Source organism: Bombina bombina, chromosome 3 (genome assembly GCF_027579735.1).
Source record: "Bombina bombina isolate aBomBom1 chromosome 3, aBomBom1.pri, whole genome shotgun sequence".
In the NCBI taxonomy this organism is placed as follows: domain Eukaryota; kingdom Metazoa; phylum Chordata; class Amphibia; order Anura; family Bombinatoridae; genus Bombina; species Bombina bombina.
The window spans coordinates 385,226,120-385,250,656 of record NC_069501.1 but is presented as its reverse complement, the minus strand read 5'-3'; the positions used below and the strand labels follow the sequence as shown (position 1 = coordinate 385,250,656).

Below are 24,537 nucleotides of genomic sequence, written 5' to 3'. Positions count from 1 at the left end.
TGGATTTACAGGGATGCGTGAGAGAAAAAATCTTCTCACAGGAGGTCTTATTTTGAATCCTATTCGATACCCTTGAGAGACAATGCTCTGAATCCAATGATTTTGGACATATTTTATCCAAAAATCCTTGAAAAACCTTAATCTGCCCCCTACCAGCTGAGCTGGCATGAGGGCCGCACCTTCATGCGGATTTAGGGGCTGACTTTGGTTTCCTAAATGGCTTGGATTTATTCCAATTTGAGGAAGGCTTCCAATTGGAAGCAGATTCCTTGGGGGAAGGATTGAGTTTTTGTTCCTTATTCTGCCGAAAGGAACAAAAACGATTAGAAGCCTTAGATTTACCCTTAGGTTTTTTATCCTGAGGCTAAAAAACTCCTTTTCCCCCAGTGATAGTTGAAATAATAGAATCCAACTGAGAACCAAATAAATTATTACCTTGGAAAGAAAGAGATAGTAATCTAGATTTAGATGTCATATCAGCATTCCAAGATTTAAGCCACAAAGCTCTTCTAGCTAATACAGCTAAAGACATGGATCTAACATCAATTTTGATAATATCAAAAATGGCATCACAAATAAAATGATTAGCATATTGCAGTAAGCGAATAATGCTAGATATGTCAGAATCCAATTCATGTTGCGCTAAATTTTCCAACCAGAAAGTTGATGCAGCTGCAACATCACCCAAAGAAATAGCAGGTCTGAGAAGATGACCTGAATATAAATAGGCCTTCCTTAGATAATATTCAAGCTTCCTATCTAAAGGATCCTTAAAGGAAGTGCTATCTTCCATAGGAATAGTGGTACGTTTAGCAAGAGTAGAAATAGCCCCATCAACTTTGGGGATTTTTTCCCAAAACTCTATAGATTTTGCTGGTAAAGGATAGAATCTCTTAAACCTTGAAAAAGGAATAAAGGAAGTACCTGGCTTATTCCATTCCCTAGAAATCATATCAGAAATAGCCTCAGGAATGGGAAAAACACCTGGGGAAACCACAGGAGGTTTAAAAACAGCCTTTAAACGTTTATTAGATTGAACGTCAATAGGACTGGTTACCTCAATATCCAAAGTAATTAACACTTCTTTTAATAAAGAACGCATATACTCTATTTTAAATAAATAAGTAGATTTGTCAGTGTCAATATCTGAGGAAGGATCTTCTGTTTCAGATAGATCCTCATCAGAAGAGGATGAATTATTATGTTGTTGGTCATTTGAAATTTCATCAGCTAAATGAGATGTTTTAAAAGACCTTTTACGTTTATTAGAAGGTGGAAATGCAGACAAAGCCTTCATAATAGATTCAGAAACAAATTCTTTAAAATTTACAGGTATATCATGCACATTAGAAGTTGAAGGAACTGCAACTGGCAATGTACTATTACTGATAAAAACACTATCTGCATGTAAAAGTTTATCATGACAACTATTACAAATGACATTCGGTGGAATAATTTCTACAATTTTACAATAAATGCACTTAGCTTTGGTAGAACCGATGTCAGGCAGCAATGTTCCAGCAGAAACTTCAGAGACAGGATCAGATTGGGACATCTTGCTCAATGTAAGAGAAAAAACAACATATAAAGCAAAATTATCTATTTCCTTAAATGACAGTTTCAGGAATGGGAAAAAATGCAAAAGCATAGGCCTCTTGATAGAGAAGAAAGCAGGAGGCAAACATCAATGGGGTATTGAAATAATGAAAAAAATTTGGCGCCAAGTATGACGCACAACATAACGTAAACTTTTTTGGTGCCAAAAATGACCGGAAATGACGTGTGAAAGGTCTCGGCGTCACGTATGACGCCGGAAATGACGAAGTTGCATCATAAACGTACTTTTTCGCGCCAAAAAAAGTTTGCACCAAAAATGACGCAATAAAGTCTAGCATTAGACGCACCCGCGGGCCTAACACCTGCAATTGCAAAAAGTAGTCAAATTGAAAAAAGACTAAACCCCAGGTAAGAAATAATTTTCTTAAAGTGTTTACATTCCCAAATATGAAACTGACAGTCTGCAGAAGGAAATACATGAACCTGACTCATGGCAAATATAAGTACAATACATATATTTAGAACTTTATATAATTGCATAAAGTGCCAAACCATAGCTGAGAGTGTCTTAAGTAATGAAAACATACTTACCAAAAGACACCCATCCACATATAGCAGATAGCCAAACCAGTACTAAAACAGTTATTAGTAGAGGTAATGGTAAATTGAGAGTATATCGTCGATCTGAAAAGGGAGGTAGGAGATGAATCTCTACGACCGATAACAGAGAACCTATGAAATAGACCCCCGTTAGGGAAATCATCGTATTCAAATAAGTGATACTCCCTTCACGTCCCTCTGACATTCGCTGTACTCTGAGAGGAATCGGGCTTCAACAATGCTGAGAAGCGCATATCAACGTAGAAATCTTAGCACAAACTTACTTCACCACCCCCATAGGAGGCAAAGTTTGTAAAACTGAATTGTGGGTGTGGTGAGGGGTGTATTTATAGGCTTTTGAGGTTTGGGAAACTTTGCCCCTCCTGGTAGGATTGTATATCCCATATGTCACTAGCTCATGGACTCTTGCCAATTATATGAAAGAATTTTAAGTTCTCAAGAACGCACGCGGATTAACACGTAAGAGGTGGGACCGCTCTTACATGTAAAATAACAAAAGCAGGAAATGAAGGGGGGCGCGGAGGAAGATACGAGACAGCAATAAGGGATGTAAGTATGAAATATTAAAAATAAGAACAAATACCAACAAAAAAACTTAGTGACTAGATATAATAGGATAATTGTAAACCATGGCATTAATATTGATTGTCTAAATTTACTTTCACTTTAAGAGTAATGAAGTAGGGGTTAATTAATTTAGGGCTAGAACATGAGTGGAGCCCAACGGTTTGCGTCTGAGCAATAAGAGCTTTATTGTGAGGGTTTGCGCTCGTCGGACTTACCGCTCACATTACGAGCTGGAAGTAAATGCGATCGCTTGAGTGCAATTGCGATTTACACTAGAATGATTACTGTGACTTCAGAGCTCTGGTTAACTGTTTCGCGAAACATAAAAGCTTCACAAAACACATTACAAAGTAGAGTTACACTCATAATAACACCATCTAATAAAATTATTAAAAAAAAATAATTGCACACAAAAGTTATAAAGCCTCAAAGATATGAGATCTCAGGTGCTAGGGGAAAAAAGAACCACAAAGGGCTTTAACAGATACATACATATACATCTCTAAATATGTATGTATATAAATAAATGTCTATATATGTGTACATATGTATTTATATATTTATATGTGTGTGTATATATATATATATATTTACAGACATATACTTATATAAACACATACATACATATGTACACATATATAGAAGTGCATTGGAGCACTTTGCCGTTAAGTAGATGAAAACATGTAAAAGCAAATTTATGCAATATTCATATTTAATAAAGGTTTTAACTATGTATTTACTGTACATATTTCACATCTCAATGTTCTGCACATAGTAATATATTTTTTGTATTTATAAATATATATATATATATATATATATATATATATATATATATATATATATATATATATATATATATATATATATATATACAGTGACATATTTAGGTTTTGTGCAGCCCTTGGCCATCAAAATTATGCTGCACCCCCCCCCCCTTTTTAGGCCTATTTTAACTTTCTTTTTTTTTCCCATAGCATTTCCAAGGGCTTTACCTTGCTACCAGTAAATGATTTCACTACAAATGTGCTCCAACAACAGGCTGACAGTTAAACAATCCACATAGTGCAATATATATATATATATATATATAAATTGCATGATCTTTCTAAATCATGAAAGAAAAAAGTTGGGTTTATGTCCCTTTAACTAAAGAACATTCTAAACCAAAAATAAAGTGCTTTAATAGGTTAAGTGAGTTATTTTTTCATTAGTGTCCCTTGCAAAAGGCTTAAACTCATAAATAAAGTTCCACTTGGGAACCACAGCACAGTGGAATTTGTAAGCTGGATTGGTGAGCCAATTAGGTGCAGCTATATACATGTTGCTGACAGTCACCAACTGTGTCCTGCTTAGGAGTTCCAATGTGTAGTGAGCTAAACACACATTTAGGCAAGAGACACTGATAGAAAAATAACATGCTCTGACACTTTAGAATATTTAATTTTTTCATTAGGATGTCCTTAAATCTATAAAATAGTTTATGAATATAACTTCCATACCGTGAGGCTCGTGAGCTAAGATTTTCTCATGATTTATTAATATTATTTTCTGAACAGCAAAAATGTTTTTTTTAATTCTATATTCTATGTTATTTTTTTCATAATTTGATTAACTGAAGATGGTTTTGCTCTATTGATCCAAGATTCAAACTGTTCTGTTATGCAGTGAATTTGGTGCACAAGGCTTATCCAAAACTAGAAGAAATGTGAACTGTTAATTTTCCATATCTTCACACACAAAATGTCATATAATCTTAAAAGCTATTTGACTTCTAGGTAAGAAGGAAGTAGACCACAGTTATGATAACTTCAGGGTGTTTTAGACAACAACTAGTGCTAGAAGCTTGGTTGAACTTGAAGAATATTGTATGTCTGCCAAGCTTGATTATCTTTAGAATCTATGTGTAAGAGGAAAGTGGCTGCCACTGGCCTCTTATTAAGTGCCCCAGCCACCCCTGCCAAATCTGATTGCCTGGGCCTGCCTGGGGGATCCCGTGCGGTGCGCACGTGCATGACTCTGTACAAAAATCAGATTGCTTAAAAAATATAAATTCTATCACCAATATTACAAGTTTTGCGCTATACCCGGTGCGTAAATAACGCAAAAAAATGAGCGGTATCGCACTCCCCATAGCGCTGCCATTACAAGTTACTGAAAAACGTACTCGTGCACGTTTTCCCCCATAGATATCAATGGGGAGAAAAAAGAGAAAAACTAAAACAATCCCCAATGATGTCTATGGGGAACATAAAGTTATGTAAAAACCTAACACCCTAACATAAACCCCTAGTCTAAACACCACTAATCCACCGCCCCCGACATCGCTGGCACTAAATGAACCTATGAACCCCTAAACCGCTGTCCCTGCATAGCTAACACATAAATAAAGTTATTAACCCTAAACTGCCGGCCCCCTACATCGCTACTAATAAAATAAAGTTATTAACCCCTAAACCGCCGGCCCCCCACATCGCTACTAATAAAATAAAGTTATTAACCCCTAAATCACCGGCCCCCCACATTGCAAAACACTAAATTAAACTATTAACTCCCTAAACCTAACAACCCCCCAACTTTAAATTAAACTTACAATATAGCTATCTTAAAATAAATAAAAACTTACCTGTGAAATAAAAAAAACTAAGATTAAGCTATAAATTAACCTAACATTACTATTCTAAAAAATAAAAAATAAAAATAAAAAAAACTAAATTACAATATAAAAAAATCCTAACACTACGAAAAAATTTAAAAAACCTAACATTACAAAAAAAAACACCTAAATTGCGAAAATGTAAAATAATCTAACATTACAGAAAAAAAACACTAACAATACGAAAAATAAAAAAATCGAAGATTACAAAAAATAAACAAAATTATCCAAAATAATACAAATTAAACCTAATCTAATACCCCTATAAAAACAAAAAAGCCACCCCAAAAATAAGAACACCCTCTAATCTATCAATAAACTACCAATAGCCCTTAAAAGGGCCTTTAGTGTTTGTTTGTTTTTTATTTATAAACTTTTTATTTAGAATAAGCAAACAATAGTGATGTCGCAAACCTAAAATTTTCAGTTCGCGAACGGCGAACGTAAACTTCTGCAAATGTTCGCGAACCGGCGAACCGGGCGAAACGCCATAGACTTCAATAGGCAGGCGAATTTTAAAACCCACAGGGACTCTTTCTGGCCACAATAGTGATGGAAAAGTTGTTTCAAGGGGACTAACACCTCGACTGTGGCATGACGGAGGGGGATCCATGGCAAAACTCCCATGGAAAATTACATAGTTGATGCAGAGTTTGGTTTTAATCCATAAAGGGCATAAATCACCTAACATTTCTAAATTGTTTGGAATAACGTGCTTTAAAACATCAGGTATGATGTTGTATCGATCAGGTAGTGTAAGGGTTACGCCCGCTTCACAGTGACAGACCAAACTCCCCGTTTAACGCACCGCAAACAACCGCAAAAAGTCCATTTGCACAACCGCAAACTCCCCATTTGCAAAAGGTTGGATCTGAGCTCTGCAATGACGGCATTCTGGTGGTGGCAACAGCATGCGTTGATTGGCGTGCTGTCTGGCTGACCCCGAGTGCCGATGCATGCTGTCTGACTGTGCCACTAGCTCCTTGCGATGACCTCCCCCTGCTTCCAACTCGTCTCCTCCTCCTCTCTGTCTCCCCATCTGAACTTTCCCCCTGTTCTTCTTCTCTTCTAGCAGGCACCCACGTGACATCCACGGACGCATCATCATCAACAACCACTTCACTTGTATCTGACAACTCAGCAAAGGAAGCAGCAGCGGGTACAACATCATCATCATCACACCGTACGTCCATGTGTGTAATGCTGCCTGACTGAGACATATCCCTGTTATCTACATCCTCTGGCAATAATGGTTGCGCATCACTCATTTCTTCCAACTGATGTGTAAATAACTCCTCTGACAGATCAAGTGAAGCGGCTGTGGTGCTAGTGTTGGTGGTGGCGGCAGGCGGGCGAGTGGTAACTTGAGAGGTGCCCAAATCTAAGCTGGAGGAGGATGGTGTGTCAAGTTTCCGAGCGGAAGCTGTAGAAGATTGGGTGTCCTGTGTTAGCCAGTCAATTATGTCCTCAGAACTTTTCGAGTTCAGGGTATGTGGCCTCTGAACACTGGGCATTATTCTAGGGCCAAAGGGAATCACAGCACCACGACCATGACGGCCCCTGCGGGGTGGCCTGCCTCTGCCTGTCATTTTTATTTCGTTTAGTGGTACTATGCGTGCAAGCTACTGTGACAACAGATATGAGTTGCACTGTGCACTGGCAGAAGTTGGCAGAGTAGACACTGTAGGCCTGACACACACGCTTGCAGACAACTAACTGCTATTCAATCTATTACAGTCAAAATTGTATTTTTTTTTTAAATGTACACTACTGTTACACCAGATATGAGTTGCACTGGTGTGACACTGTGCCCTGGCAGGCCCTGAAACGCACACATGTGAAGGAAACTGACTTCTATTATTTCACAGTCAAATTTCTAGTTTTTTTTTAATGTACACTACTGTTACACCAGATATGAGTTGCACTGGGGTGACACTGTGCCCTGGCAGGCCCTGAAACGCACACGTGTGAAGGAAACTGACTTCTATTATTTCACAGTCAAATTTCTAGTTTTTTTTTTAATGTACACTACTGTTACACCAGATATGAGTTGCACTGGGGTGACACTGTGCCCTGGCAGGCCCTGAAACGCACACATGTGAAGGAAACTGACTGCTATTATTTCACAGTCAAATTTCTATATTTTTTTTTAATGTACACTACTGTTACACCAGATATGAGTTGCACTGGTGTGACACTGTGCCCTGGCAGGCCCTGAAACGCACACGTGTGAAGGAAACTGACTGCTATTATTTCACAGTCAAATTTCTAGTTTTTTTTTTAACCCCTTAATGACCGAGGACGTACGCCATACGTCCTCAGAAAAAATACAGTTAACGCCTGAGGACGTATGGCGTACGTCCTCGGTTTGGAAAGCAGCTGGAAGCGATCCTGATCACTTCCAGCTGCTTTCCGGTTATTGCAGGTTGCCTCGATATCGAGGCATCCTGCCATAACAAATTTTACCCCTCCGGTGCAGAGAGAGCCACTCTGTGGCCCTCTCTGCACCGGGCATCGATGGCCGCATTCGTTGGTGGGTGGGAGCTAAAGTGGGAGGCGGGTGGGCGGCCATCGATGCGGTCCTTGTCAGAGAGGGGGCGGGATCGGGGGCAGGATCGCCGGGGGCACGCGCACGTGCACGGGAGGAGGCGGAAGGGCGCGTGCACGGGGAGGGAGCGGGTGGGAACCGCTATACTACAGAAAAAAAGGGGTGCAAAATATTTAGTACTTGGAAATCTAAGTGATCTGGCAGCGATCTGGCAGCGGGTGGGGGATTGGTCTTGGGGGGGGAAGCTACACTACAGAAAAATGAAATAAAAATAAAAAAAAAAACATTTTATTTGCAAATTGGGTACTGGCAGACAGCTGCCAGTACCCAATATGGCCCCCAATAAGGCAGAGGGGGAGGGTTAGGAAGCTGTTTTGGGGGGATCAGGGAGGTTGGGGGCTAAGGGGGGGATCCTACACAACAGCATATGTAAATATGCTAAAAAATATATATTAAAAAAAGATACCTTTTATTTTAGTACTGGCAGAAAGATGGCGGGGACAATTGTGGGGTGGGAGAGGGAAGAGAGCTCTTTGGGAGGGATCAGGGGGTCTGATGTGTAAAATGGGAAGCTGATCTCTACACTAAAGCTAAAATTAACCCTGCAAGCTCCATACAAGCTACCTAATTAACCCCTTCACTGCTGGGCATAATTCATGTGTTGTGCGCAGTTGCATTTAGTGGCCTTCTAACTACCAAAAAGCAATGCCAAAGCCATATATGTCTGCTATTTCTGAACAAAGGGGATCCCAGAGAAGCATTTACAACCATTTGTGCCATAATTGCACAAGCTGTTTGTAAATAATTTTAGTGAGAAACCTAAAGTTTGTGAAAAAGTTGACTATATTTTTTTAATTTGATCGCATTTGGTGGTGAAATGGTGGCATGAAATATACCAAAATGGGCCTAGATCAATACTTGGGGTTGTCTACTACACTACACTAAAGCTAAAATTAACCCTACAAGCTCCCTAATTAACCCCTGCACTGCTGAGCATAATACACGTGTGGTGCGCAGCGGCATTTAGCGGTCTTCTAATTACCAAAAAGCAATGCCAAAGCCATATATGTCTGCTATTTCTGGAAAAAGGGGATCCCAGAGAAGCATTTACAACCATTTGTGCCATAATTGCACAAAATGTTTGTAAATGATTTCAGTGAGAAACCTAAAATTTGGAAAAATGTAACGTTTTTTTTTTATTTGATCGCATTTGGCGATGAAATGGTGGCATGAAATATACCAAGATGGGCCTAGATCAATACTTTGGGTTGTCTACTACACTACACTAAAGCTAAAATTACCCCAAAAAGCTTCCTACATGCTCCCTAATTAACCCCTTCACTGCTGGACATAATACACGTGTGGTGCGCAGCGGCATTTAGCGACCTTCTAATTATCAAAAAGCAACATCAAAGCCATATATGTCTGCTATTTCTGAACAAATTGGATCCCAGAGAAAAATGTACAACCATTTATGCCATAATTGCACAAGCTATTTGTAAATAATTTCAGTGAGAAACCTAAAGTTTGTGAAAAAATTTGTGAAAAAGTGAACAATTTTTTTTATTTGATCGCATTTGGTGGTGAAATGGTGGCATGAAATATACCAAAATGGTCCTAGATGAATACTTTGGGATGTCTTCTAAAAGAAAATATATACATGTCAATGGCTATTCAGGGATTCCTGACAGATATCAGTGTTCCAATGTAACTAGCGCTAATTTTGAAAAAAAATGGTTTGGAAATAGCAAAGTGCTACTTGTATTTATGGCCCTATAACTTGCAAAAAAAGCAAAGAACATGTAAACATTGGGTATTTCTAAACTCAGGACAAAATTTAAAAACTATTTAGCATGGTTGTTTTTTGGTGGTTGTAGATGAGTAACAGATTTTGGGGGTCAAAGTTAGAAAAAGTGTGTTTTTTTTCCATTTTTTCCTCATATTTTATAATTTTTTTATAGTAAATTATAGGATATGATAAAAATAATGGTATCTTTAGAAAGTCCATTTAATGGCGAGAAAAACGGTATATAATATGTGTGGGTACAGTAAACGAGTAAGAGGAAAATTACAGCTAAACACAAACACCGCAGAAATGTAAAAATAGCCCTGGTCCCAAACGGACAGAAAATGGAAAAGTGCTGTTGTCATTAAGGGGTTAATGTACGCTACTGTTACACCAGATATGAGTTGCACTGGGGTGACACTGTGCTCTGGCAGGCACTGAAACGCACACGTGTGAAGGAAACTGACTGCTATTATTTCACAGTCAAAAAAGTGTTGTTTTTTTTAAATGTACACTACTGTTACACCAGATATGAGTTGCACTGGGGTGACACTGTGCCCTGGCAGGCACTGAAACACACACGTGTGAAGGAAACTGACTGCTATTATTTCACAGTCAAAAAAGTGTTGTTTTTTTTAAATGTACACTACTGTTACACCAGATATCAGTGGTGGCACTGGGCAAGTGGGCACAGTATACGCTGTGAGCCTGACACACATGCTGGCAGGCAGGCAACTGCAATTAGATTACACAGGAAAAAAAAAAAAAAGCAGACTGATGTTCTAGCCCTAAAAAGGGCTTTTTGGGGTGCTGTCCTTACAGCAGAGATCAGATGAGTCCTTCAGGACTGTAGTGGACACTGAATACACTAGCCTAGCTATCGATTTCCCTATTAAATCAGCAGCAGCTACACTGTCCCTCCTCTCACTAAGAATGCAGCTTCCGAATGAATCTAAAATGGATGCTGTCCAGGATGTGGGAGGGTCTGGGAGGGAGGGTCTGCTGCTGATTGGCTGGAATGTGTCTGCTGACTGTGAGGTACAGGGTCAAAGTTTACTCAATGATGACGAATAGGGGGCGGACCGAACATCGCATATGTTCGCCCTTCACGGCGAACGCAAACATGCTTTGTTCACCAGGAACTATTCGCCGGCGAACTATTCGCGACATCACTAGCCAAACAATAAAAAGGAAGAAAAAAAAGAGAAAAAAGTTACATGAAATTCCCACCATATATGGTATAGTGATCCTAACTGTCCACAGTTCCTCCAACACCTATCTGAGGCCTGAGGGAAAATGTGTTTTTACCTTGCTGAAGTTAGGTACCATTGCATGAGAAGCTTGTAATTCATTTCTAGTAATGCTGATGAATGTGATGATAGTGAAATAGACATGAAAATGGAATTCCAGTCGGAGTGTTGGAGCTGGTAAGGTAAGCAGTCTTGCCATCTTTTTGTATATGAGGGTTGTTTCTGATGAAGTGGTGATAATATAATTTTATAAATCAGGGAAATTGAATGTTGAGGTGGGGCAGAGGAAGTGCAGAGAAGTTCAAATGGGGTTCAGGAGCGAAGCAGTGAGGGCTTTGATGTATGGTATTGCAAGAAATGTGTTATTTGGGGGTAATGATACCAAGTCAAAGGGATATCAGTCTCCAGGTTTTGTATATGATTAAAAGGGAGGGGTTTGGAGCCGTCCAAAATTAGGTATAAAGGTAAAAGTTTTCAGATATCAGTGCTATTTTTTGTTATATATTTTTTCCCTATTAGTAAGTCTGGGTTATCTAAAAGTGGTGTCAAGGGTGAGGAGATAGTTGAGTGGTTATTATATTGTCGTAGTGTCCTGTCCCAGGTATCAAATGTTTCTTTAAGGATGGGGGATTGGTTTATTGTTTGTGGTCTTAAATGCGGCGACAGCCAACAGAGGCTACCCAGTTGAGGGACTCTAGTTAGATCATGTTCTATCGAGATCCATGTTTTAGCTGTGGGGTTACCATAGTGGCACCAATCCAAGATTCTGGTTAGGATGGATGACGTTCTATAGGCTTGGAGATCTGGAACCCCCAAGCCCTCTTATAGTTTAGGCAAGTATAAAGTGGTTTTAGCAACTCTCAGCAGTTTACGTTTCCAGATGTAGGAGTTAAGTATAGCTTGGAGCTGGGGGAGGAATGTTTTGGGTAGTGGTATTGGAACCGTTTGAAATACATATACAATTTTTGGTAAAAGGGTCATTTTGAGAGCGCTGATTCTACCCAACCAGGATATTGGCTTGAGGAGCCAGTCCTCGGTCAAAGTATGAAATTCCTGGATAAACCTTTCATAGTTAAGCTTGAAGAGTTGGGACGGGTCTGGTGAGAGAAAGATGCCCAAATATGTCAGTGATTGGTTAGCTATTATAAAGGGAGTGTTATGAGAAAGGTGTGTAATATCCTGTTTGGGCATTTGCATGGGAAGTAGTTCAGACTTACTAAAGTTAATAGAATAATTTCAAAATTTTCCATATGTATTCAGATTATGTATAATGAGGGGTAGGGAGGATAATGGGTTTGATAGAAATATAAGGAGGTCATCAGCAAATAGAGCTAATTTATTTATTTGAGATTCTAGGGAGATCCCTGTTATTAGAGGATGCTGTCTAAGGTGTAAGGCCAGAATTTCTATTAATATGACAAAGAGCAAGGGAGAGAGAGGACATCCCTGCCGTGTTCCATTCAGGATAGGGAAGGGGTCTGAAAGGATTCCATTAACCCTAACCTTAGCCGAGGGTCTAGTATACAGGGCGGAGATTTTAGTCAAAAATTCCCTCTGAAATCCGAATTTTTGTAGAGCAAGGAATAGAAAGGTCCAGTCCAACCTGTCAAAGACCTTTTCGGCATCTGTCGACAGGAGGACTGAGGGGATATGGTTTTTAGTAATGTGGTATAAGAGGTGTAGGCTTTTAACTGTGTTGTCTTTCGCTTCTCTACCCAGGACAAAGCATGATTGGTCCTGATGAATAATATAGGGTAGTATAGGATTGAGTCTATTGGCGAGTATTTTAGAGTATAATTTTAAATCAACATTAAGCAATGATATGGGTCTGAAGTGTGCTGGTTGGTCTGGGGATTTCCCTGGATTTGGGATGACACTTATGTGTGCTTCTAACATATTGGGGGAGAAAGGGTTATTTTTATCAATCACCTGGAAGAGTGTTAGGAGATATGGAGCCAGAAGGTCTTCAAAAGTTTTATAGTAAGCTCCAGGGAAGCCATCAGGGCCTGGGCTTTTACCAGAGAAAGTGATTTGATTGCATCTTTAAGTTCTTCAGCCTCTATGGGTTTAATGAGATTTTCTGTCATTTCTGGAGTGATTTGGGGTATTTGTATTGTGGAGAGATATGATTTACAGTTAGTTTCCTGAACCTTTTGGTCTCTGTGGGGGAACAGGTTGTATAAGGAAGCATAATATTTTCTAAAAGCATACCCAATTGATATAGAGTCTTCTATACATGTGCCATCATGTTGAATTAAGTATTGTATATAGTTAGTATTCTGTTTTTTTTTAAGGGCTCTGGCAAGGAGTCTACCTGGCTTGTTGCTTTCTGCATGAAATTTTTGTTTTAAAAAGAAAGAAGCTTTTTGAGCTTTAATGTCTAGCATTGAGTTCAGCTGATGTCTACATTGGGTTAAATTTTGCAGTAAAGCATCATCTGACGGTGTTAATTTATGTAAATTGTCAAGATGAGAAATTTGCTTTACTAAGTCTTGATGTTGTTGTCTAAATAATTTAGTTTTGAGAGCTTTAATTTTGATAAGTTCTCCCCTGATCACACATTTGTGTGCCTCCCATTTCATGTGAATAGATACATCAGGTGTGTTATTCTCTGAAAAATAGTTCTGTATGCACTTGGTGATTTGTTGTTTAGTTATGGGGTCTAATATTAATGTGTCATCAAGTTTCCATTGGAAAGGCTTGAGGGGTTTAGAGGGCCATTTGAATATGCTGTGTACTGCTGAATGGTCGGACCATGTAGTGGGAATTAAGCGTGAAGAGTGTAAATATGATAACAGTAGATGATCCGCAAAGATATAGTCTAATCGTGAGTAAGATTTGTTAGGATTGGAGAAAAAGGTATAATCTCTTTTTGACGGGTTGAGCTGTCGCCATGTGTCGTGTAGGGTTAGTAAGTGGAGGTCTTGCCAAATTTGCTTATGAAATTTATGTCTCAATTTGATGGTTTGGTTAGAACTATCCATGAATGGGTCTATTGGGATATTAAGATCTCCAGCAAGAATCAGGGCACCCCTCCTGAATAGGAGGGTTTAATCAGTGATGGAATGAAATAATTTGTTTTGGGATGAATTGGGGGCGTATATGTTTATAATTGTGATAGGTTTACCATGGAGTGTGCCCATCAGGCCTAAGTTACGTCCCTTTTTATCAGTATCTATTTGCGATAATTGAAAGGGGAGGGATTAGTGTATTAAGATGCTAACTCCATTTATCTTTTTTGTGAGGTGACAGCTGTGGTAATGTGTTGGGTATTGGGGGGAAAAGTATTTAGGTATAGAGGATTTTTTAAAATGGGTTTCTTGTAGTAACAGGATGTCACATCTGTTATGTTTGTAGTCTTGCATAGCTCGAGATCGTTTCATTGGAGAATTGAAACCCTTAACATTCTGTGTTAGAAAGGATATTAATTGAGCGGTATTGTCAGTCATTTTATGTCTGGAAAAGGAGGTAGTATTGATTGGGCCGGATAGGTCCTAAAGGTGTGCGTGAGAGAGGTGGCTTGTGTACCAATTCATGTGAACAAAGAATAACAAAAAAAAATAGAACAACATTAAAAACATTTGAATAAGATATATCTCATTAAGAAACATAATAATATTAATATAAACTGTGTGAATCAAATGATTCAGATAACGCATAAACAACAAGAAATACCCTAACTGAGGGTGAGAACCTGATCCCTTGGGATCTAGTATAATAAGGTAGTTAAATTCCCATTAAGGGAAATTAACAGGTTAACAACAATTCAACAAATAATTGAATTAACATTGAAGATTTAGAGTAATCAAGTTACTTTTGACAAGGATTACTATGAGAGCTATAAAGGAAGGGAGGGGGGTTGTAAAAAAAATCTTTCTACCAACAGGGGAGGAAGAGTCGTTAAGTTCTATATTATAGTGTGGTAGTAACATTAGAGACCTCTAGAGAGGGGTAATACATGGACATTTCTGAATAAACAGTTGCATTGGGATATAAAAAATAAAAATGAGTTTTATATAGAACCTGAGTCCGAAGTGGGTCCTTTAAGGCAAGTCCAATTTAAGTCTGTGGCTACAAGAGTAGAGTTCAGACTGTCCCCGCTCTTCAGTGGATATGTGGATTCACGAATGAATCAGTAGATCAGTCAACTGATAAACCATAGTGAAGTGTCCATTTAGGTGGTAGGAAGATCTTGGGCCTTCCGTTTCATATACTGTACAGTATGCCAGTGGTCTCTTTTGGTTTAGGCGTGCTCTGAAGTTGTGATGATCTGTATGAGGATTGAGGATAATTCGGAGGGGGATCTATCTGTAAGTCTGAATAAAAATCTTCTGCATCTTCGGGGTCTTTGCAAATGAGCTGTTGTCCCTCTTTAATAACTATGATGGAACACGGGAAACCCCATCTGTAGGATATGGAAGCCTTTCTGAGATGCGAGGTCAGGAATTGAAACTCTTTTCTCCGCATTAGGGTACGCAGTGCCAAATCCGGGAAGATCTGAATCGACTTCTCTTGGAATTTGATAGCTTTATGTTTCCGTGAAAATTGAAGTATTTCTTCTTTTTGTTAATAATCTTTAAAATGTATGATCATGTCTCTTGGGTTTTCATTGTCAGAAGGTTTGGGCCTTAGGGCTCTGTGAGCCCTGTCCATGGCTACTGGGTGGTCAAATTCAGATCCTCTAAGAAATGTAAATAGTTCTGTGAGATAGATGGAAAGAGATGCTGGTATGACGGCCTTTGGAATTCCCTGTATTCTGAGATTGCATCTACTTTCTCTATTTTCAAAGTCTCCCAATTTATCATGTAGCTGTATGATTGCAGTTTCTTGTCCCTTGATCATTTGTTGCATAGTAGACATCTCATTTTGGGTAGATTCCATTTCCTCCTCAATAAAGGTTACTTTATTGCCCAGTTCAGTGAGCTCCTTTCTGAAGCCCACAATCTCCTCCTTTATACATTGATGGACTTGAAGTATCAGTGAAGAGAAGTTATTTTTTGATGGTAAAGACTCAAGTAGTGTCTTAGTGATCTGTATAGGTTCATCTGTGCTTCCATCTTCGCGGTCTGAGGCCGGAGATGCAGATCTGGATATTGCTGGTGGAGCTTTTCTAGTGACCCTGGATCTAGAATCTGTGACCTTAAAAAAGGATTCCCGTATGGGAGTAGAGCTAGGCAGGGGTTTCACCATTTTATCTGTTTAAGAAAGTCATTTCGGAGACATAATTAGGGAGTAGATATGACTCAGATGACTGCTGCTACTGTCTATGATGAGGAAATAAGATAGTTCCCTGGGGAGAACTCAGACCTAGGGTTTCCTGTATGTATAAGTAGATTTTCTCTTAGGAGATAGAGGAAACACCTTTTTATTTCAATCGTTGCCTAATAAAGTTAATTTAATTTAGAGGGACATGTGATATGTGGGGCTGTGAGAGACGCAGTTAACCTCTACAAAAAGTTGTTGCACATTAAAAATGGCGTCCACTCCTTATAAAGAATTGTCCCGCCTAATGCTAATGCAGTCTGTTATGCCCCCTCTGTCATGTTAGTTGAACATGCTGTTAGTGGTATTATTGATGAGGTATCCTTCACATGTTATTACCTTCTGAGGTTGTGGTTGTTGTTCCCTCTAGCTGGTATGTGGAGCGTCATAAGTTGTGATGCTCGAGGGCTTCAGGTGCGCAATAAAAATTTAGACCGGGGTGTAGGCCTTTATGCAACCTCCAGCTGTAGCGGACCACAAAAAGGAGCGAGTCTCTCTCCAATGTTCCGGTCAGATAGTCACATGTTTCTTACATGCGATGCCGCAAACTGGTGTGTGAAGGAGTTAGAAAAACCTCTGTTTGGCTGTTTAAATGGGATCAGGTCCACGGAGCTCACTTAGTGTGCGGCCATATCCGATGCTGGCCAGCTCCTCCCTCTCTAGTGTTTGTTTTTTTTGTTAGGTTTTTGAAATTTTTTCATAGTGTTAGGATCTTTTAATATTGTAATTTAGTTTTTTTTTTATTTTTAGTTTATTTTATTTTTTTAAAATTGTAATGTAAGGTAATTTATAGTTTAATCCTAGGTTTTTTCATTTCACAGGTAAGTTTTTCTTTATTTTGAGATTGTTAGATTGTAAATTTAATTTAAAGTTAGGGGGGTTGTTAGGTTTAGGGATGAATATCTTAATTTAGTGTTTTGCAATGTGGGGGGCCGGAAGTTTAGGAGTTAATAACTTTATTTTATTAGTAGTGATGTGGGGGGCCAGAGGTTAAGGGGTTTATAGTTTTAGTTTAGTATTAGCGATGTGGGGTTTAGGGGTTAATAGATTTATTTAGTATTAGCGAATTGGGTGGGCAGCAGATTAGGGGTTAATATGTTTAATATAGTATTTGCAAAATGGAAGAATGGCAGTTTAGGGGTTTATAGTGTAGTTTATGGGTGTTAGTGTACTATAACATTTTTGTTATGAGTTTTGTGAAACATTTTTGTTTCGCAAAATCCATAACTACTGATCTCATATCGCGGAATGGATCGTGGTGGTATAGACTATAACGCTAGCATTTTAGCCAGACCGCACAACCTGTAATAAGGCGCAATGAAAATTCCAAACTCAAAAGTAATTTTTTGAGTGCTGAATAGAGTTGCATAAAGGCTAAAATGCTAGCGGTATAGCCGTATCGCCGAGACTTGTAATACAGGAGACACGCAATGACCAATTTTTCAGCGGTATAGCCGTACCGCAATACTTGTATCTCGCTATATGTTTTTAATGTATTTGTCTTATTGTTGAATATACATTTTTGTCTAAATTAATACTTGTTTCTAAAGCATCATATACTATTAAAAGAAATTCATATATATATTTGCTTTGGAGAATATCATGTAAGTCTTACGGTTTTTATTTTTTTCATTTATTAAGGAATTAGGTGTATATTTGTATTTTCACAACTAATGTTTATACTTGCTGAAAATTTTATAAACTTTTTGTTGAGTTCAATATATTTTTGTGTCTATGATATTGTAAAAAAGATGACAACATCTACTTTTGTTTTTTTGGTAAAGCAAATTTACTTGCTATATAATTTTTTAAACAAAAGAAACAGTTAATATTTCTTGCAATTTTTTTTAGCAAATCAAGAAAGATAGAAATAATATAGGTAAATTAATTGTAATTGTATCTTACTTGCTTAGTTATTAATGTATTAATATTAATTAGTTTAAAGAATTAAAATGTGTTAATTGTTCATCTCATTTTATCTGAAAGTGAAACTAGAGACGTTCAGCAAGATGAGGCAGAAAACCATATTAAAAGAGGATCAAACACAGGATTCAATTTTAAGACTTTGGGTAAATATATATCAATTTCAAAGTTTTTCATATAAAAATGTTAAATTGTGCTAAGCAGATCAAATTTGTAAAGGATGAAAACTTTTCTAATTTGTATTAATTACAGTCATCCCACTCAATGAGTAATTGGCCAAATATATAACTCCTTTATCATGAAGACTAAGATCATAGTTTTAAGCCAAAATTCTTTGTATTATAATTAATTAGCGCTGCGGAACCTGTTGGCGCTCTACAAAGAACTGATAATAATAGTTAATTATTATTATTAATAATTATTTATCTGTAGGGTACGCTAAAATATTTTGCAGCACTATAAACATGGGTATAATATACAAAAAGAAAACCTTTATAAGAAACAAATGGATAGATGGGCCTGCCAAGAGGTGCCAACTGTTGTAAATCACCTTACATGAAGGTGATCTACAAGAAAGTTGGGCTTGTAGGCTAGTGTCTTAAAGGAGCACTCAAAATATTTAAAAACTGGGGGAGAGTTTTGTGGAGTGAGGCAGAGTTCCAAAAGATTGGGGTTTTTCTGGAGAAGACCTGTAGATGGAATTTGAGGAGGTAACAAGAAAGGAGGAGAATGAGCAGAGTGAAGGAAATTGGGATTGTCTGGAGACAATGTGAAATATATAGGAGGGAGCAGTGTTATTGAGGGCCTTGAATGTTAGGTTCAGGATTTTTTGTTTTATTCTGGAGGCTAGAGAAAGTCAGTAAAGTGATTGACAGAGAGGTGCAACAGATGAAGAGCAACGTGTTGGGAAGATAAGCCTGGCAGAGGCATTCATGGCAGCTAGGTAGAGGATGGAGTTGCAATAGTCCAGGTTGGAAAAAAATGAGAGAGTTGATTTAGTTGATACAGGATGAAATATTACAATGACAGTTAGTGGCACTTATTAACAAGAAAGGGGGTAGGTCTGGTGCTGAGACTATATTTGGATGTCATCAGCATACAAATAAAAAGTATGGATATCTTGTATAAAGTTTCTTTCATGACAATTTTAAAAATTGTGGTAAACAGATACCATTTATATAAAACATCCAACATTTTCTAATTTGCATTACTCACAGAGACTGCAAGCCACAATTAGCCAAATTACTTTATCATAAAGATTAAGATCATTGTTTTTTTTAATATATAGATAATTGTGGTGCCTAGAATAGAGCATATAAATAATTTGTTTCATTTTGGAAATCTAATTAACAACATTATTTCAGTAATCTCTTTGTTTAATTCATATAGCTATTAGACCTAAAGGGAAGAGGTCAGCTAAAGAACAAGATTTGGCAGAAGACCTCGTTATCCATAAGTAAGAGCACTAGATGGCAGCACTATTTCCTGCCGTGCAGTGCTCCAGACACCTACCTAGGTATCTTTAAAAAAAAAAGAACAACATGGAAACAAATCACATTTGATAAGTAGAATTAAATTGGGAACTGATTTAAAATGTTACGCTCTATCTAAATCACAAAATAATTTGTTTGGGTTTCATATCCCTTTAAGTCAAAACTCTTTTTTTTTTTTTTAAATATTGTGGTGCCGAGAAAATAGCAAATCAATACTTTGTTTCATTTTGGAAATATACAGCTCTATTAAAGAATTAATAGATCACTACAAAATTATCAGTCAAGTATGTGTTTGAGTAAAATGAACATTTTTGTTTTATTCTATAAACTACTGACAACTTTTCACCTAAATTACCAATAAAATGTCATTTAGAGCATTTAATTGCAGAAAATGACAACTGGTCAAAATAATAAAAAAGATACAGTGTTTTCCATCCTCCAATAATGCAAAGAAAACAAGTTCAGATTCATTTTTAAACAATACAATTAAATATTTTAACTTAACAACAGTTCAGAAATCTATATTTTTTGTAATAAATAATAAAATTTTCAATCACAGCTTTTATGCGTCTTAGCATGCTCTACACCAGTCTTTCACATTGCTGTTGGATGACTTTATGCCACTCCTGGTGCAAAAAGTTCAAACAACTCAGCTTTGTTTGATGGATTGTAACCATTTATCTTCCTCTTGATCACATTCAAGAGATTTCATTCGTTGTTCAGGTCTGGATATTGGGCTGGCCATGACAGGGTCTTGATCTGGTGGTCCTTGATAGACCTGGCTGTGTGACATGGAGTATTGCCCTGCTGGAAAACCTATACTCAGAGTTGGGGGACATTGTCAGAGCAGAAGGAAACAAGTTTTCTTCCAGGATAACCTTGTACGTGGCTTGATTCATAAGTCCTTCACAAAGATAAATCTGCCTGGTTCCAGCCTTGCTGAAGCACCCCCAGATCATGACCAATCTCCACCAAATTTCAAAGTATGCATGAGACACTGACTTGTAGTCCTTTCTATGTCTCCGTCTAACCAATAGATGACTTGGTGTTGGGCAAAACTGAAAATTGGACTCATCAGAGAAGATGACCTCACTCCAGTCCTCTATGGTCCAATCCTTATGGCCTTTTGCAAACCTCAGCCTGACAATTCTTTGCTTCTCATTGATGAAGGACTTTTTACTAGCTTTGCTTGACTTCAGCCCTGCCCCTAGGAGCCTGTTTCAAACCGTCCTCCTTTTGTACTTCACCCCAGCTAACATATGCCATTCTTTTTTGTCACTTAACATCTTCCTATGGTTATCAGTAATAGCTTAGAATAAATCTGAATGATATCCCTAACAGGCTTGTTCTACAGTATTGTATACAAGCCTGGGGGAAATATTGGTTTCTTCCGTTAGGTCAGGTGTTACCCATTTGAAAGCTTGACAGGAAATTTGCAATGTGCAAAAAATAAATGTTGCAGTAAAACCTGTAGCTTTTCTTCATTAGGAAAACACCAAAGTTTACAGCTGTATATATAATAGGCCAGTCCAAATGTATAACAAGACAGTCTATTGCAATGTAAACGGTATAGGAAGACCAAAATGTAATAAAGTAAAACCCTCACTCACCCGGATCATTTTCGTGCAGGGGCTGTATGTCTTTCTGCATGTATAACAGTCGTTTGTTTCCTTGATTTCAGTGTATCACAGGCATAGCAAAATAATAATGCTGTTCCACAAGCGGTATTCCGTAAGAGTGTAGGGGGGAGTGTTTTGCTTGCTGCTAGTTGCGGTGTTAAGCCCAAACAAAACCGCAAACAAATATATAACATATACAAACAATTCCACCCGAGGGGAAAGAGTCCAGCAGTAAATGGACCGAGATGATGAGGTTAAAAATGTATCTTTATTGTAACAACGATAATAAAAGTTTGCTGTGACTAAATCACAGAGAGTAACAATATCACAGCCAGATTTGAGTCAGCCTACCAACGTAGTGGCTAAACATCCAACATGTTTTGTGCCGTTACAGCACTTCGTCAGGGATAGTAATGGGTTAACTGTTCAGGTGTTAAAAACTCTTTTGGTCCAATCAGAAATGTTCAAGAAAAAGAAGACTCAATTTCTGCATAATCACATGATTTGCAAGGGTTTGTACCACATTTAAAAAAGCCTAATCTGGGTTCCAGCCAGGTTTTGTGTATAAGGTTGATTTTCTTATCAAAATGCCTTTTAGGCTATTTCCAATGGTGTTTGCTCTTTTTGAAACACATTTACATTGTTTAGTATATCTGTATCAAGAAGCTTGTCTTTTTCAAGTATTTCCAAATTCTTTTTAATTATTGAACAACATATTTGTTGATATTGTTTACTGTATTTAGTTGAAAAGACCACTGAAGATCAGCATTAGAATAGAATGACTAATATCAAAATGATTGCTACATTTCATTTACCCTATGTTTATATATGTCCTTTATCTGGAATAACTTAGAAAGTGCATAACGATAGGATCCACATAGAAATGTTATGCCACTAAGCTGCTCCGTCTTTAAACCTTTATTAAGATGCTAATTCATTTTATTTGAGATCAATGTCAACATAGAGTCTTTTTTCTGTATTTTGGTTTTTATATACGTTTAATTATTTCTTTTATACTGTTCTGTTGTTATCATATTTGACCCGGTCTGAGTATGTTAATTATTTTTTAAAGCTTATGACGCTTTACAATTGACCACTATGAATGGCCAAATCAAATGAACATTTCTGATTGGACCAAAAGAGTTTTTAACACCTGAACAGTTAACCCATTACTATCCCTGACAAAGTGCTGTAACGGCACAAAACATGTTGGATGTATAGCCACTACGTTTGTAGGCTGACTCAAATCTGGCTGTGATATTGTTACTCTCTGTGATTTAGTCACAGCAAACTTTTGTTACAATAAAGATACATTTTTAACCTCACCATCTCGGTCCATTTACTGCTGGACTCTTTCCCCTCAGGTGGAATTGTTTGTATATATGGTTATCAGTATCTCATTAAGTAGAATGAGGTGTGCCTAGGTTGGAATTCAACAGATACAGACAGTGGATTCATGTAGATATGCTGATTTAATAAAACATTAGAGGGGGTCTCTTAATTTTTTCCAGAGCTGAAATTAACAACATTAATTCTATATTCTCTTTGTTTAATTCATATAGCCAATGGGAAGAGATCAGCTGAAGAACAAGATTTGGCAGAAGACCTTGTTACAAGAGGTTCAAACAAAGGCTTCAATTTTATGGTTGATATGATCCAGGCTTTACGTAAGTAATGAACTCCAGTATAATGTTTATTTCATGGCAATTTTAAAAATTGTGTTTAACAGATAACAGTTATGTGAAACAGCCAAAATGTTGTAATTTGCACAGTCATAGCAGTCCACAATAAGCAAAATATCAAATTACTTTTGGCTAGATTACGGGTTTTGCGTTATGAGTGAAAAAGCCTCATAACGCTGCTTTTTCACTACCGCTGGTATTACGAGTCTTGTAGGTACAGCTGTACCGTACACTTTTTTGGCCATCATGCAACGTAACTACCACACCTTTCAAAAGGTCCTTTTTCAATGGGACTCCCATAGCGCCGGTATTACAAGTTTTTCCTGTCCGGCCAAAAAGTGAGCGGTACAGCCCATAACTACAAGATTTGTACCGCCACCTGAAAGTCAGTAGTTATGGCTTTTATGTTACAAAGCCGTAACATAAAACTCATAACTAAAGTGCTAAAAAGTACACTAACACCCATAAACTACCTATTAACCCCTAAAACGAGTCCCTTCCACATCACAAACACTAAAATAAAATTATTAACCCCTAATCTGCCACTCCGGACATTGCTGCCACTTTAATAAACATATTAACCCCTAAACCGTAGCACTCCTGCATCGTAAACACTAGTTAAATATTATTAACCCCTAATCTGCTGTCCCAATGTCGTCGCCACCTACATACACTTATTAACCCCTAATCTGCTGTCCCTAACATCGCCGCAACCTACATTACTGTTATTAACCCCTAATCTGCTGCCCCCAAAATCGCTGCCACTATATTAAAGTTATTAACCCCTAAACCTAACCCTAAGTCTAACCCTAACCCTAACACCCACTAACTTTAACATAATTTAAATGATTCCAAAAAAAAATTACAATTAATACCTAAATTATTCCTATTTAAAACTAAATAAATACTTACCTGTAAAATAAAACCAAAGCTAGCTACAATATAACTAATTGTATCTAGCTAGTGTTTTATTTTTATTTCACAGGTAAGTTTGTATTTATTTTAACTAGGTAGATTAGTTATTAAATAGTTATTAACTATTTACTAACTACCTATTTAAAATAAATACAAATTTACCTGTAAAATAAAACGTACCATTACACTAAAATTAACACTAAAATTAAATAAATTAAATTACAAAAAAAACATTTATCTAAATTACAAAAAAACATTTATCTAAATTACAAAAAACATTAAACACTAAATTACACAAAATAAAAAATAAATTATCAAATATTTAAACTAATTACACCTATCTAATAGTCCTATCAAAATAAAAAAGCCCCCCCCAAATAAAAATACCCTAGCCTACACTAAACTGACAATGGCCCTTAAAAGGGCCATTTGCGGGGCATTGCCCCAAAGAAATCAGCTCTTTTACCTGAAATAAAAAAATAGAAACAACCCCCCAACAGTAAAACCCACCATCCAAACAACCAATCCCCCCAAATAAAAACCTACCTAAAAAACCTAAGCTCCCCATTGCCCTGAAAAGGGCATTTAGATGGGCATTGCCTATAAAAGGGCATTTAGCTCTTTCACGTTGCCCAATCCCTAATCTAAAAATAAACCC

General features: G+C 37.5%; 1 protein-coding gene and 1 long non-coding RNA gene across 2 annotated transcripts in view; both read left to right on the top strand.

Moving 5' to 3' along the window:
- Positions 1–18,316, top strand: part of LOC128651637 (uncharacterized) — a 28,647-nt gene extending 10,331 nt beyond the window's left edge. The window contains exon 3 of the long non-coding RNA XR_008401147.1: positions 18,234–18,316. This is a non-coding gene — a long non-coding RNA (uncharacterized LOC128651637). The remainder of the gene's footprint in view (positions 1–18,233) is intronic.
- A 318-nt stretch (positions 18,317–18,634) lies between these two features.
- Positions 18,635–24,537, top strand: part of LOC128652350 (maximins-S type B/C) — a 67,881-nt gene continuing 61,978 nt past the window's right edge. The window contains exons 1-2 of the mRNA XM_053705290.1: positions 18,635–18,638; positions 22,845–22,949. Coding sequence (XP_053561265.1) covers positions 18,635–18,638; positions 22,845–22,949 — 109 coding nt within the window. The remainder of the gene's footprint in view (positions 18,639–22,844; positions 22,950–24,537) is intronic.